Source organism: Artibeus jamaicensis, unplaced genomic scaffold, assembly GCF_021234435.1.
Source record: "Artibeus jamaicensis isolate MK-2021 breed Jamaican fruit bat unplaced genomic scaffold, CSHL_Jam_final contig_1998, whole genome shotgun sequence".
Lineage (NCBI taxonomy): Eukaryota > Metazoa > Chordata > Mammalia > Chiroptera > Phyllostomidae > Artibeus > Artibeus jamaicensis.
The window spans coordinates 15,667,657-15,683,454 of record NW_026521407.1 but is presented as its reverse complement, the minus strand read 5'-3'; the positions used below and the strand labels follow the sequence as shown (position 1 = coordinate 15,683,454).

Sequence of the window (15,798 nt, the reverse complement as noted above, 5' to 3'; positions counted from 1 at the left end):
GGTTGCCTTACACAACGTTACATTAACTGCTCCCGTATTCCATTAATTTAGTTGCCGAACTATTATGCTTTATTTATTAACTGGCCCTTCCTGGTGGTCTAGTAGAATCTAGTAGCTTGTTCCTTTCACCTGGATTAACTTCACAAGGTTTCCCTAACCATTTTAAGGGAAGCGGGAGGGTAGGACTCCGGGGTTTTGGAATCGACCGTTTTCATCTGAGTTGTAGCAGTTTTACACTAGAGTAATCCTCTTAGAGGCCTTAAGAATGGAGGTGGTAAATTCACAGACCTGGTAGGCAGGCAATCCTCGAATCTCCGTTTTAAACGGGCCTTAAGTTGCGTGTTCTGATGAAACCCTGAAAAAAAAAAAATGGTAGAGCAGCTTGTTTATACACTACGCTTCTCAGTGTACTTCCACGTTAAAATGCAGGGCATGTTTAAAACGTTGCTGGGCCCTTCAGCAGGTGGTTCCTCAGGTTCCCAGGTGGTGTAGGTGCTACTAGCCCAAGAGGCACTTGAATCTGAGCCTCTCACTGGTTACACAGCCCCACCCATACCGCAGAGAGCTGCTCCGGCGAGTAAGCAGGATGGATAGTAGAGTTAAAAGGAAGAATTGGGTTTCTAAACTACCACAAAGACTAAAACTTTAAAAGTGGGAACTAAAAGCTTATTTCCATTAACATTGAAACGGTGTTTGGGGGAGTATCTATTTTCATGTCTGATATGCAAAATATGTGGGGAAGGAAAGTAAAGTTGACGCAACATTGGCTACAGCACAACGGTGAAAAATAGATGGGAGTGACTTGATCGATGCCGAGGACAGGTAAAAAACGGCAATGGCTGAAGGACCAGGCTTGACTGAGCTGAGAGAACAAGGCCTAAGTCCGCTTGGCCCAACGGCCGCTGCCGGAACTCGGTGACGCGCTTCCGTGGGCGGGGCCACCTACACGCAAGCTAACTTTCCAAGCAGCTGCGCAGTTGGTTCCCAGGTTCCTACGGTTGTGAACGTTTATTGGAATCACCAGCTAACAAGAAACTGTGGTTCTTAACTCCTGAAGGTGATGCGCTCCGGTTCAGCCGTCAGTGCCTGCCAGAAAGTCTGCAGGAGTCTGTTGTCTGGTTTCGGGGGTCGAGTAGATGGGGGCCGGCCTGAGCGTTTGAAGGAAGGGAGTGGCCCCCTCGGAGGGCCCGTGAGGTCGCACGCGGAGCTACCCGCGGGGAACGAACCAAGAGAAGCCCAAGAGTCTGGAGAGGGGAGCGAAGCGCTGGTAGAGATCTGTCAGAGAAGGCATTTCCTCAGTGGCATCAAGCAGCAGATTAGCCGAGATTCTCTTCTGAGCGGGTGCCACTCCGGCTTTGGCCCTTTGGGTTTAGAGTTGCGGAAGAACCTGGCGACAGAATGGTGGTCCTCGGTGGTGGTGGTCAGGGAGCAGGTGTTTCCCGTAGACGCACTCCACGTTGAATCAGGCCCTTCACTCCCCGGGGACAGTGACTTCAGGTTAGTTTCTGCAGAAACTCTGCGCGAAATCTTGCAAGACAAAGAACTGAGTAAGGAACAGCTAGTAGCGTTTCTTGAGAACTTATTAAAAACTTCTGGGAAACTACGGGAGAACCTTCTTCACGGTATGCTTCATGATTTCCTGCTTCAAAATAGGTGTCGGGGTTGGAAAGGCAATCTCACTCGATTCCGCGAATTGCAGCTGGCCCTTTGTTCACGTGGAAAGGAAGTTACGTGGTTCTCATCTTTTCAAAGTAGTTGGGTATATCGATAGTGCTTCTACGCTGGAGAAAACTGGTCTATGCAGTCGATACTATTCCTTAAAGAATCTGACCGAAGGACCTGGTAACTCAGTTTCACGGGGCAGCCCTATAATTTTAGAGTTAATTGAGCAGCCTAGAATTAGTACCTAAATTAAAGCATACATTTAAATCATTTGTTCATCGTTACTAAAATGTTTGCACAGCCACCCTTCAGTTTTATACACAAAGTTCATTTTTCTAGAGCAAAAAGAAAATGCTCTTCCCCAATTTTTCTTGTTGAAAACTGATCTACAGTCTGTTGTTTTGAGAGCCCTGTAGGTAACTCAAAATAGGACTAATCAAGCTTTATAAGTGACTCTTGAGTGAACCACAGAAACTTATAGGGAACCATTTGCCTTTAAAGTCAGATAAAACATTGCAGAGTTTCTGGGGCATGGAGACTCATCTTTGCAAAATACTATCCTGGCCATTTTTCATTAAGTGGCACTGTAATTTAAAATAACCAATGCCCATGGTTCTCTAAAAATTAGTAACTATATTGTAAGTTGTTAACGATTTCCCTAAGAAAATGAAACTTAAGTAAATGTGGTACTTTTGATTCATATGCTTTATTCCATAGTGACTTGACTTTGGGGGAGTTAAAGCACTGCGCATTACCATGCTCCCAAACAGTCTTTTCTTCCTTATCAGAAAAAGAAACTTCGCTCTCTGTAGGTGTCCATTCATCAAAGCATCTATGGTGTGCCAGACTTTTTCTTGCCTTTAGGAAGCTTAAATCCACCTATTTGCTTAGTCACCCGTTTGCCATTTCCTTCTATTCCCAGTGTTCTTTTTTTATTCCATGTCGGAACTATTGTAGTAGCCTCTACTTATGATTGTTTTTTTTTTTTAATTCTCAGCTATTATGTCCCCAGATATTTTTACTCATTCTCCTCTGTCATCCTGTGTCTAAATAGTTTGTTTTCCCCATCTTGTCAACTTTCTTGAACACAGTCACATTGTAAAGTCTATATCCAATAACTTAGATGTATTTTTTTCTAGTATCTGTTTTTCTCTGGGTTTTTGGTCATTGGGACTTCCTCCTGAAATTCTAGGTAATTTGCATATAAATTGTAGAGGTAAATCAAGGCTTTCAGTGGCATTTTCTTCCTTCTGAAAGGATTTAGTTTTGCTTTTGGCAGGCAGCTGGAGTGGGAGCATACCTTCTTAGTACAACCCAGAGCTAAGTTTATTGGAGGCTGGGCTTCAGTCTTTTCACTCCCCTCTATTCCTAGAGTATAGTATCCCCAGTGAAAGGCTGGGGTGTTTACCAGGGCCCCTCCTTGATGAACCAGGAACTATAATTTTTGTACTTCCCAATTGCATAAGATGTCACGAAGCTCTGCACAGCTCTGCTACTTGAGAATTGGAAAAGTAGCATTAAATGTTGGATTTATCTCCGTGCTCTTCCCTTTTCTCCAAAACTTGAACCCTCAAGTCCTTACTGCCTTGATAGTTCTCCATTATCTTTAAATAGATTTTTTTTTTTAAGTTTCTTGACCCAAGCTTTTTTTGTGTTGTGTTACAAGCTAACCTACTATTATCAGAAGTGGAAATCTCAAGTAACTTTTGAACATAGTGCTGTCATTTAGCGGGGTATAATCCTTTATGTGACTAGCATAGAGAACTACAAAGAAATCTTGAACTTAGGTTTACTGTAAGTAGGAATGTTGGAATTATAATTCTGAAGCTATGTATATTATAAGATAAAGTAAATAGTTGGATAGATTAATGTTATTAGAAGCCAAGATTTTCTCTGTAATAGAAAAGAGATACAAATATAAAAGAAGATAAGAATAAACTTTGTAATGTTAAATTCCAGTTGGCAATATCAGTATGAATTCATAATTTTTAAAAATATATATTTTCTAACTTTCTTCATTGAAAGGGCCTAGAAAAATGACAATAGCAATGAGCACACCTAGTACCCAATATTTGCTTTCTATTGAATAAAATAAACCAGTGCTGGGAGAAATGGCTGATTCCAGGTCTAAGGCAAGGAAATACAAGGTGAGTTGGGGACATTTTATGGTACTAGAAAATAAAGAATTACTTGAAGACTAGTTAGGTGTCATGCCGAAAGGACCAGATGCTGGATTGAAGGAGACTCCCACTGGCTAAATTTGGGACAAATGGAACATTAAAATAAATAGTGATGGTAATGGATCATAACACAATAAATAAGATAAAAAATTTAAACCACAGTGTTAACCAAAAAAGGAATTTGAGGCTGCTGTTGGATGGAAGAGGTGGAGAAAATTGTTTTTATAGAAACTGCAATAAATGTAGAGGGGAAAAATAGAAAAATCACCATGTTTTGATTTTGTACTCTTCAAAGGTATAATAATTGATTCAAGCAAGGCTCATCAGTAGAGTTTAAAATGTAGGTGAAAGATTGTTGGGGAGCAAGGTATTGTTGGGGAGTTACCTTAGTCAGGTAATTAAATTTGTTTCATTAACAGTGGGATGATTTGACATTATGTTGCTCCCGTTAGGATGCAATAAGACACACACACATTAACTCTAGTATTTATTTCTGCTAAAAATAATTAAATCATAAGGAAGCAATCAGACAAATGTCTAATGTGAGATAATCTGACTGTCTTGGACTCAAAAGTCAGTGTCATTAAGAGCAAAGTTAGGGAAGTAGGAGTCAGGAAATGTTCTCGATTCAAAGAGATTAAAGAGATTTAGTCAAAATTCAGTGTATGAATCTGGGGGGGAGACAACAGCAGTAATGGACATTTTGTGTGATAATTGGAGAAAATAGGATATCGACTATAAGATGAAATTATGGCATGTTTATTTTTATGGTGTAAATATGGTATATAGAAAATATTTTAATTTTAGGAGAGGAACGCTGAAATGTTTTGGGAGTGAACAAAAATGTGGCAAAAATATTGACAATTGGTGCATCTGAGTGAAGGGTTAACTGGTGTTTATCATACTGTTCTTTCAACTTGTAGATTTGAAAATCTTCAAACTAAAAACCTGGGGGAAATTACCTAAAATTAAGTGGTAATTAAGCTCTACCTTAATAAATAACTCCATGCTACTTGTACTGTTGTGTTAGCATTGTTATTAGTTTGTATACGAGTTAATCAAAAAGATCTGGGTTTATAGAATTGATTTACGTGATGATTGATTTATCTTTTGACAGGTGCCTTGGAGCACTATGTTAATTGCCTGGATTTGGTAAACAAGAGGCTGCCTTATGGCCTTGCTCAGATTGGAGTGTGTTTTCATCCTGCTTCTAAGCAGGCCGCTGATGGTGTTAAAAGGTACAGAAAAATGGCAAATAACTCGGCCTTGCGTTTAACTAGTCAAGCACTAATTATTTTCATTTTGAGATACATTATATAATTTTTAGATAAGTAACTATCTAATATTTCTGATATCCAAAGAATGGGTGAGAAGATGGAAGCTTCGCTGGTATGGTTTACTTCAACACGAACTGCCAGCCAGTGGCTAGATTTCTGGTTACGTCATCGACTCCTGTGGTGGAGAAAGGTACTACAATAATCCCCCTTAATTCAATAGTTATTAAGTGTAGGGTCTTAATGTGTCAGAGGTAACACTTCTCTATAATAAGTGAAAATTTTTTGAGATAGCTATGTTACAAGTGACAGCTATGCTAAGTCAACAAATACAAATAATCTCTGTAATAATTTTCACTGTTCCATATAACAAAATTACTTTGGTAAAGAGATTGGTTAATATTTCTCTCTTTCTCAGAAGCGTTTGTTGCTAAGTGTTTACATTTAAAGTAAAGTTCAAATCCCTCACCTGGCTGTCCTGGCTGGTATGAGTTTGACCCTTGTTCACTCTTTGAGCTTTAACTTTTGTTCCCTATCTCCAAGAACTCTCCACGTTAGTTGCAATGGTTCTATAATTTGTAATCAAGTTTTAGTATATGCTGAACAGGAGAGAGTTGAAGTAAGCAGTTTTATCTTTCTCCAACTCTTAAACTCCCCAAACACTCACCTAAATTAAGTGCAATAGTCATAAATAATCAAGCTCTTTACAAAAGATAAGAGTGGTGAGTATGTGGTACTTTCTTCATCTCACTTAGCTCTTGGTTGCCTTCCCCTCTTAGTAATTAGGATGCATGTATATACACACATGTACATATAATCAACAGTTTTCTCTGTAGTTTTGATTTGGGCTTGACCATTTTCATTCAGTTGCTGCATGAAATGTCTCTAGCAACTTACTTTTTAGCACGTACTTTAATAAATTAATAAGGCAAACCTAAACTTTCTTTTCTAGTTTGCCGTGAGTCCATCCAACTTCAGCAGCAGTGATTGTCAGGATCAAGAGGGACGAAAAGGAAACAAAGTTTACTACAATTTTCCCTGGGGAAAGGAGCCAATAGAAACTCTGTGGAATCTAGGAGAAAAAGAACTTTTACACATGTATCCTGGAAATGTGTCCCAATTACATGTATGTTTTACCATGAACTCCTAATGTATCCTTTACCCAGATTCTCTGTGATCATTTCTGAATTAATTGATCATAAATTGCAGACATGGGGCACATGACCTCTTAATACTTCAGAATGTATTTCTCGAGTGGAAGGACACTCACCTACATAACCACAATGCAGCCATCAAAATGAGGAAAGTAACAGTAATCCACCATTACCATCCAACCCACAGAACCCTTCAAATATACCAGTCACTCCAATTTGCCCTTTATAGGTCCAGGATCTGGACTAGGATCACGTGCTTCATGTAGTTGTTGAGTAGCCTTAGTCTCTTTCAAACAAACACTTCTTTGATCTTTCCTTGTCTTTCACGACCTTGATTTTTGAAGAGGACAGGCCAGTTTATAGAATGTCCCTTGATTTGAGTTTCTTTCATGTTTTCTCAGCCACAGAAATGGTGCTGCCCCCTTCAAATTCATTATACAGGAAGCATGTGATAAAATTTGTTATTGGTGATGGTAACTTTTATCACTTGGTGATGATGGTGCTACCAGGTTTCTCCAATGTAAAGTTGATTAGTATTTTGTACTCATTCATTCATGAGTAATCTTTCGTGGGCAGATAATTTAAGACTATGTGTTTCTCACAAGATTGTGACCTACCAGTCGCAGCATCCACTTATGATTCCTGTCCAGATCAATTATTACCATGAGGGTTGCCAAATGATGACTTTTAGAAAATTAATTTGATCATGTCTTTGAAATTTATTAATCAGTATATGTTTTGATTTTATAAGTCTAAAATAATGTGATTTTAAGAGATAGATAGTTCTACTAAAGGCTACTTTATTCTCGTTCTGCTTTTCTTTGAAGGGGCGAGATGGACGAAAAAGTGTGGTTCCTTCTGTTCTGTCTGTAAATGGAGATCTAGACCGAGGCATGCTGGCTTACCTCTATGACTCTTTCCAGCTAACAGAGAATTCCTTTACAAGAAAGAAAAATCTCCACAGAAAGGTACTTTCAGTGTTCCAGAGATAGACTTGGGAAATTAAAAATATAAGTCTCCTTACCTTGGTTTTCTTTTTTAATTGAATTTATTTGGAGTGGTATTAGTTCATAAAATTATATAGGTTTCATTGTTCCTCTGTTTTTAATGTTGGTTTGCTTGGTTTCTAACATAAAATGAATACTAATTATTTTTGGTGAAAGTACAGTTTAAGTATTTTTTAGTTTTTTTTAGAATCTGGCCACAGGAATAGTTCTATTCTCACAGAATAGAACAAGACATTCCTGTTGGGTAGTCCAAAGGCATTTCTAGTCATGAGGAGCTGGGCAGTTCTCTCTGATTTTTAGCCTTTGAGCCTTTCCATTGATGGTTCCATCTGTATCAGAAGATGAGTGTTAAGTAGGAGTAAATATGACTGACAGCAAGACTTGCAATATTGACATCTCTGCTTCTGGTCTATTTCCAAGTGGCTGGCCACTGGAACACAGGAACTAGACATGGGTCTGGGTCAAGGGAAAGGCTTACTTTAGGACAAACAGTTTTGAGCGGGGCTCAAAATCAAGAGACAGAAGGGGTTGAAGCTGTAGGAAAGAAAAGAAATGACTAAGGAATAAGATTTTGGAAGAAGCTAGAGGGATCAAGACAGAATCAAGAGCACAGGTGGAGGGATTTGTCTGAATAGGAGTTCTTTGAAACGGGGAGGAAAGATGATATAAATAGGCTACTAGTTACCCTGTGCAGGGAGTTTTACTCATACTCCCTTCAGAACTAGGAGGCGAGATTATTAGATTAAAATGTGGAGGAGTAGGGGTTTAAGTGGCAAGAGTTTAGAATAATCATATTCCCCTTGAACGTGAAAGGGAGCTGGCCCAAATTAAAAGCTTTAACATTTTGAGTGTTCTGCTGGGATTGGAAGTCACCCTGCATAATTGAGTGATTGATCATGCCATTCTCGGTTAACCTGATATAGCCATAGAGAAATTGAGGTTATAGAACTGTTCTGGGGGGTTGGGATTTACAGGGTGTCTCTAGCATACAAACAAGGGGGATCCTTTGTTTCTCTTCTACCCCACATCCAAACCATCAGCAAAACCTATTCAACTCTACCTCAAAAATATAGGGTGGTCCTACACAATGCCCGTTTCTTGCTTTTTTAAAAAAATGTTTGAATTTATTTTTTAGAGAGGGGAAGGGAGGGAGAAAGAAAGGGAGAGAAACATATATGTACGGTTGCCTCTTGTGCACTGCCTACTGGGGACCTGGCCTGCAACCCAGACATGTGCCATGACTGGGAATCGAACCAGCTGCAACCCTTTGGTTTGCAGGCCAGCCCTCAATCCATGGAGCCATACCAGCCAGGGCTAATAATGCGCCTTAATACAAAATCTCTTGTTACAAAATCATAAGCATGTAATTCTGTAACATAACAATATTACACTCAATGACACCATATCACACCATATGACATTTTAGGTGAAATGTTCAAATTAAAGCTGTAAACTGTTACACCCGTTTTATTACCCTGCCAACCACACTCAAGCAGGCCTTACTTCTGCCAGACCCTGTATATCCTGAATCTGACCATTCTTCCCACCTTCACTCCTTCCTCTCTGATTAGGTTGGTTAAGTGACCGACATTCCCTCTTTCTCATGCTGAATGGCCCTTTTAAAAGGTACGCATTACTTTGCCCCTCTGTGCTCCAGGAAGGTCCAGGAAGCTCCTGGTCTCAGAGGAAAAAGCCAAAGCCCCTAAAATGTACTACGGTTTCCTTTTTGCCCTCTGTGTACTACTATACTCTCCACGTCACTTGATCTGCCCTGGCAGCACAGACCTCCTTGCTTCTAGAACATGCCAGTCGTGCTCCTAGCTCAGAGCCTTGTCATTTGTCCTCCCCGTTGCCTGGATTGCTCTTCCTCGGATAGCCACATCTCTTGTTCCTCAGCCTCCTTCCCAGTCCTTGTTCCAGTGTCACTTCAGAGAGGAGACTTTCTCTTTCCACTTACTTAAAATTGCAAACAGCCCTCCCCAACCTACCCCCTTGCCAGCATTTCCTATCCCATCGTTTTTTTAGCATTTACCACATTCAGATATATTATTGGGTTATATTTTTGGGGTTTATTAACTGTTTCTCCCATCTTGAAAGACATGGATTTTTGTCTCCAGCACCTAGAAGTAGCCATTCAAGTTTTTGTTGAATGGTTAATGAATGAGAAGAGTGGTGGGTTTTATTAAGAGAAAGTCTAAATGATAAGCCACATGGCCCCAGCTGGGTAGACAAGGCATCGATGCCAGGAAAGGGCGTTTTGGTTGATGGAAAATGGAGTTGTCAGAAAATGGGACAGTATCAAGTGAACTTATCTCTGCAGAACATCTAAGTGGAGAAATCCAAGAGCAGCTGGATATAGACAGCTGAATACATCCTTACAAGATTTTTTATGACCCCCCCCAGCTAGCTTTCGTTTTCATACAGAAAATTTTGCTGTGTAAAAAGCTCCATGTTTGTTAGTGCTTGTGTTTTACTTAAATGTGTTGTTGCCTTCCCTCCCTTCAATTGCTTTAGGTGCTTAAGCTTCACCCTTGTCTAGCCCCTATTAAGGTTGCTTTGGATATGGGAAGAGGCCCAGCAGTGGAACTAAGACAGGTGGGTTAAATGAGTTTTAATGTCATGATTTGAATTATAACCATTATTCCGTGTAAATGAGGAGTTTACGATTTAAATTTTTATTTTGATTATTTGCTTAAAAAATTTAACTATGGGGAGGGGTGGGGGAAAAGGCAGAAAACTGTACTTGAATAATAATTTTTAAAAAGTTATAAAATACATGGAGGATGAAAAAATATTTTTTAACTAATGAACTGTGGATCAATATTATGGTTAATAATAAATAATTCAAAGTGTGGTATATTAAAGAAGATTAATACAATTTGGTGGACTTTGCTGTTGATGTCATGTCCATAGTTGCATTTCTTTATGATTATGCACAGTTTTGGTAATCAGAATATTTGTACAGATGTTGAGTGAATTTCTTTTTGTCCTCTTCCCTTTTTAACTTAATACTTTTGATACTTGCTGGTATAAGCATAGATTCTAGATCAGTAATCTTCTTATGATTTTTTTCCTAATCTCTTTGGTCTAAATATCCTGGAGAAAAGCCAGGAGTGCTGTTTTCTTTCTTTCCAGAGACCCCTGCAGCAGTCCTCATTTCAGTTTGGGTGGCTGAGACCCATCTAGGACCTGAGTGAGGGAACAAGAAAGATTCACCCAGATTTCTGCCAGGGCCCCTGTGGAGAGGTCAGGGAAGGTGGGGATGGTCAGCTCAGGGAAAGAGAAGATAATATTTTAACTTTCACTTTTCTCTGCAAGGGTGGCAGGTTACTCTTGTAGATAGCAGGTTCCTAGGTTTTGTTGGGTTTTTTTTCTGTTTTCCTTTTTTTTTTTTTTGCTTGAAGGACAAAAAAAAAAAAAAAAACAAACCCCTGTTCCCTAGATTTTTGTCATTAAAATTGCTAGCCTTATTTTTTTGTTGATTTGTTTATAATCATATAGTAGTATTTTGTGCCTTGGATGTTTTTAACTTACCAAAAAGGTACTGTATGGTATATCTTAAACTTGTTTTTCATTCTTTTGCTTCAGCAGTATGACAGAGAATTCTTATGCATATAACTTTCTGGACCGTGCAAACATTTTTGCCAGTTCATACACAGGGACGGGATTTTTGGGTTAGGTGCATATGTATCCTTAATTTCACTATGTCAGCTAGATTGCTCTCCAGACCAGCTGCACCTATTTGTACTCACTCATACCTGCGGTGCGAGGGTTCTTGTTTCTCCGTGTCTTCAGCGCTTAATCGTGCTTTGAGCTTTTTTCTCCTTTTTTACCTTCCACTAGAAGGAGCAAAATTTCACCTGGAAACCTCTAACTTATTAAAATCCATTCTTGTATTTATTTTTCCCTGTTAATTTCTTAGATTTATTAATATCTATATTCTCATCTATCCCCAAATATCAAATACCTTAACAACTATTTACTTCACTCTGTATGGTCTTTCCCTGGGAACTTGTTGGAAATTCAAATTCTTGGTTCCTCAGGTCTGCTGAATCAGAAACTCTGGGAGTGAGGCGGAGGGACGTGTTTCGACATGCCAGCCCTCCAGGTGATTCTGGTGCAGGCTGAAGTTGGAGCAGCAGCGCCCTTGTCCAGGCACAGACCCCAGTGGGGAGGCCGTGCTGCCGAAGTCTATGTGACTGGAGGCCAGGGGCACTTCTAACCTCTTATGTCAACAGAGCCAAATGGGAGAAATCCTGCTCCAGTGTTTTAGCTCCAGATAGTTGAGGGCATTGAAATTTTGCTCTGTTTTGCTTCACTGTTGCTTGTTAAGAAAACATTAAATTTACTATGTTGTTTATTCAGTATTCTGTACTTCCAGTCAGGCTTTTGTCTCCAACATTCCACTGAAACTAATCAATCATCTTTCCTTCTTGAAGCATTTTCTGTAGTTGGCTGCAGGAATATCCCTCTCCTGGTTTTCCTCATACTTTTCTGGTGACTTCTGCTTAGTTTTTTAAAACTCCTGGCTCTTCCTTCTCTTCCTGACACGATAGTGAAACCCTAGGGTTCAGTTCTCGACTCTCAGATAAGTTTAGAGGTAACATAAACTTTTGGACTTAACTGTTTTCCTCTGATAAAGTCTATTTTGGTTTTGTTTGTGTTTTGAATGATAATGATCATAATAAAAATTCTTATATGTAGAATAAAATTTTCAGAGATTTGCATTTTCAGAGAAAATATATAATATATAAATTATAAATAGTATTATCACATAATTAAAAGAATTTGTGCCCATTTTAAAGATTGAAAAGGATGATTTGTGGCTTCACAAAAATAAACTAGTCACTCTAGCTACTTTTATTTCTTTCATATTTGAAGTATTTTCTTCCCAGGTTTGTCAAGGGCTGTTTAATGAATTACTAGAAAATGGGATTTCTGTGTGGCCTGGTTATTTGGAAACTTCACAGCCCTCATTGGAGCAACTTTACTCAAAGTAAGAATTGTCTTCCTTTTTATGGAAACATTTTATTCCATGTTTAAAATGATGTTTATTTTATGAGTAATAGTAACCTTTTGAAACTGTATATATATGTATAAATATAATTTTAAAGTATTTCTTTCTAACTTCCTCGTTTACATAACCACATACCCTTAGTTAATTGCTATACCCGGGAACAGCGTCGTTCATCAGGTATACCTGAACATGTACCACATGCAACTTCAGACTTAATGTCATGAAGTATGTATACCTGAGTTTATCGATTTATCAGGGGTTGAAATTATGTATGTTGTATGCATTTGTTGAGTTGGGACTGCCTTTTCCTTGCTGGTGTATGGTTCATTCTGAGGCTGAGTGGAAAATAATTTCATCCCAGAGGACAGAAAACTCGTCTCCTTAGTGATCAACACCTCTGTTGATACCTGGTTGCTCAAGACTGAAACTTGGATGTTTCATCCTTAGCTCCTCCCCCATCCTTATTCTCCACATCTAGTTTGTCACTAAATGCTGTCAGCCTGCCTCTTAAATACATTTCAAATCCATATCTCTCCATCTTTACTGCTACTACCCAGGGTAAGATCAGCAGTATCTCTTGGCTGGGTTATTGAAGTAAGCTCCTGATTGATCTCCCTGTCTCTAGTCTCACCCTCTGCTATTTCATTAAGTTCTATTTTTTAATAAAGGACTTCTTTTCTCTTTTGGGTTTATTTTGGGTTTTCCTTTTTTTTTTTAAGGTTTTTTGGGGGGGGGAGTTTGTGTTGAATACATAACTTTTGACTGAAAGGTTTCAGGCTTTGTGTTTTGCTCCGTGGTTCTCTAACATGTTAAAAGACACCTTTCAGATGATGTCTAAAGAAAAGTAGGTTGCTATGGATAAAGCAACTTTAATTGTTTTATCATATAAAATGAAGTAGACGTATTTAAACTTTCTTGGTTCTGAAATCACATCCTTTGTGTTACGTGGACATTGTCAAGTTATAGTTGTTCTTCATGTGGTGAAGGCTTTATTGTTTTAGCATATTTTTATCAAAACATTAAGCACTTACTATGTTTTCTGTATGTTGGTACGATGGTGAATAAGACAAAAGATTTCTGTTCTTAGGCAGCTTATATTCTAATGGGATAAAATAGACAATAAACAAGGAAATAGATAAATAAGATAACTTTGTTACAGTCCCACCAAGTGAAGAAACATTAATGAGATCGTGTGACTGGTTAAAAAGAAAGGAGGCCAGGCCAGTGTGGATAATTCAGTTATTGCTGAACTAGAAACTCTAAGTTAGCATGCAAAGTTACAGTATCAGGCATGATTTTGGTATGATTTGCTGAGCACTGGAATTTTATTATAATAGCATTATGAGAGTCTTTAAAATAAATTTCTTGGACTGTATCAAAGTACCAAAAGGCTAAAGGTTAATCTGAGATTTACCTATAATATCACACCAAATGGTGTGTTGAGGTACCACTGTTTTCAAATTTTATTGTCTTTTATGACTTTTCAGCTATTACAGTAAGTCAGAAACTTTCTGAAAATTTACTTTGAATGTGATTCAGAAACTTGAAAAAGGTGGGTTTTGGTCCAGCTCTCAAGCCCTGCCTTTGAGTCTTGCGACTCTTGAAAGTGGTAATGAAAGTAATCTAAAGTAATTAAAACTGGTAATGTGACAAGTTTACAATTTACATGTGTACTCATGTATGTTGTTTAACTACTTTTTTCCTTAGGTATGATGAAATGGGTATCCTCTTCACAGTTTTGATTACTGAAGCAACTTTGGAGAATGGATTAATACATCTGAGAAGTAGAGATACCACAATGAAGGAAATGATGCATGTATCCAAAGTAAAAGACTTTTTAGCTAAGTATATATCATCAGCTAAGAATGTATAGATTTTAATATTGGCCTAATAAATATTTGTCTTTTCTAATTCGGTTGTCTTACATTAACTTAGATTGTTTGTTAGCCCCTTTGCACTTATGGACATTTTTGGTGCTTTTTTAAAAATTCATTTTTATTTCTTGTATTTCTTGTTGTATTCCACTGTATAAGGACTATGTTCAGCTGCAAGAAACAAAAATCCTGCTCTACTGGATTAAGCAAATTGGAATTTGTTTTTCTCATAAAAAGAAACCAAGGTGGGGGATACACTGTCCAGAATTGGTACAATCTTTTCCTCTATAGTTAGAGACACAGGCTTTTGTTGTTTTTCTGTTCCACCGTTTATAATATGTCAGATTTTATCTTTATACTTGTTGCTTAATGGTCACAGGGTGGCTGCTGTATTTCTAGCTTTCTCATCCACATTCCAGTTAGGAAGAAAATCAAAAGAGGCAAGAGCTAGCCAGCCAAGTCTCTTCCTCCTATTTTAATTAGGAAAGTAAAACCATTCCCAGATATCCCAATCAGAAGAGTTGTTGATGTTTCATTGGTCAGAACTTGGTCATATGGTCATTCCTAGGCTAATCACTGTTCAGGGGAATGAGAATATAATGATTAATTTGGATCAAACATAATTTATCTCTTGGGGCTACAGTAGTGTCTTAATCTCTCTGAAATGGGTTTTGTTTTCAGGAAAGAAGGAGTCTTGTATGTTCAATACGCTTGTGTTAATTATATTATTATTATCAACCTAACAAAAATTTCAACTAATAATTTGTGTAAAGTATCTTGAGCCCTGGCTGGTGTGGCTCAGTGGATTGAGTGCCAGCCTACGAACCAAAAGGTTACCAGTTTGATTCCCAGTCAAGGCACATGCCTGGGTTTCAGGCCAGGTCCCAGGGTAGGGCATGTGAGAGGCAGCTGATCAGTGGATCTCTTGCACATTGATGTGTCTCTCCCTCTCCCTCCCTTCCCCTCTCTCTAAAAGTAAAATTTTAAAAATCTTAAAAATATATTAAAAAATATCTTGAAAGACTAACTGGTTGCACATTTTTATGTTTTGATGATTATTTTTTGATATCATGCAGAATTTTGTACACAAACATGCAGAATAGTGTAATTAACCCCATGTACCAACAACCTTCAACCCATGACCAGCTTTGCCTCACCTCCCAATACACCTTCCCATGTTATTCTGAAGTAGATTGTAGCTACCACTTTATTTGTAAATATTTTAGTTAAGGATCTTTTGTTAACCATTATCACACCTAAAAAAATTAACACTAGATGATACTAATGAATTATAGACAGTTTCCTTAGGTATGATAATGGTATTATGGCTTAAAAAAAATCCTTACTTAATAGAGACACTTAAATAATTTTGAGTGAAATTTCCCAGTTTTAACCAAAAAAAAGTGGTGGATTATAGAAGTAAGATAAGAACAACACTGAGTTGTCAATGCTGGGTGATGGGTGCATGGGTGTTTATTGTACTGCCTCTCTTTGTATGCGTGACAGTTTTCATAATAGAAGTTTTCTTAATTATTTACTATCAAGTATTCAGTTTCTAATTTGTATTATTTGTTTGGGTGAGAATTTAAATAACACCGTTATGTTGAAATTGGTCATTAGGTCTTTTGGC

At 38.2% G+C, this 15,798-nt stretch overlaps 1 protein-coding gene across 3 annotated transcripts; it reads left to right on the top strand.

The window, feature by feature from the left end:
- Nucleotides 1–471: 471 nt before the first annotated feature.
- POLG2 (DNA polymerase gamma 2, accessory subunit) lies at nt 472–15,182 on the top strand. 3 transcript variants are annotated; one of them, XM_037128072.2, is made up of 8 exons: nt 479–1,622; nt 4,960–5,080; nt 5,204–5,309; nt 6,069–6,242; nt 7,098–7,238; nt 9,792–9,872; nt 12,173–12,273; nt 14,002–15,182. In XM_037128072.2, the coding sequence occupies exons 1-8, from the start codon at nt 1,061–1,063 to the stop codon at nt 14,165–14,167; spliced, it is 1,452 nt and encodes a 483-aa protein (XP_036983967.2). In that variant the 5' UTR covers nt 479–1,060; the 3' UTR covers nt 14,168–15,182. The 3 variants fall into 3 exon arrangements, with proteins under 3 accessions (XP_036983968.2, XP_053511364.1, XP_036983967.2); XM_037128073.2 differs by lacking the exon at nt 6,069–6,242 and having other exon boundaries at nt 472–1,622; XM_053655389.1 differs by lacking the exon at nt 9,792–9,872 and having other exon boundaries at nt 475–1,622.
- The last annotated feature ends 616 nt before the right edge of the window (nt 15,183–15,798 follow it).

Bases quoted from the DNA above. Each gene is read 5' to 3' on its own strand.
- POLG2 (XM_037128072.2), top strand. From the start codon at position 1,061: ATGCGCTCCGGTTCAGCCGTCAGTGCCTGCCAGAAAGTCTGCAGGAGT. The intron at 1,623-4,959 runs GTATGCTTCATG...ATCTTTTGACAG, and splicing joins ACGGGAGAACCTTCTTCACG to GTGCCTTGGAGCACTATGTT. The intron at 9,873-12,172 runs GTGGGTTAAATG...TTTTCTTCCCAG, and splicing joins CAGCAGTGGAACTAAGACAG to GTTTGTCAAGGGCTGTTTAA.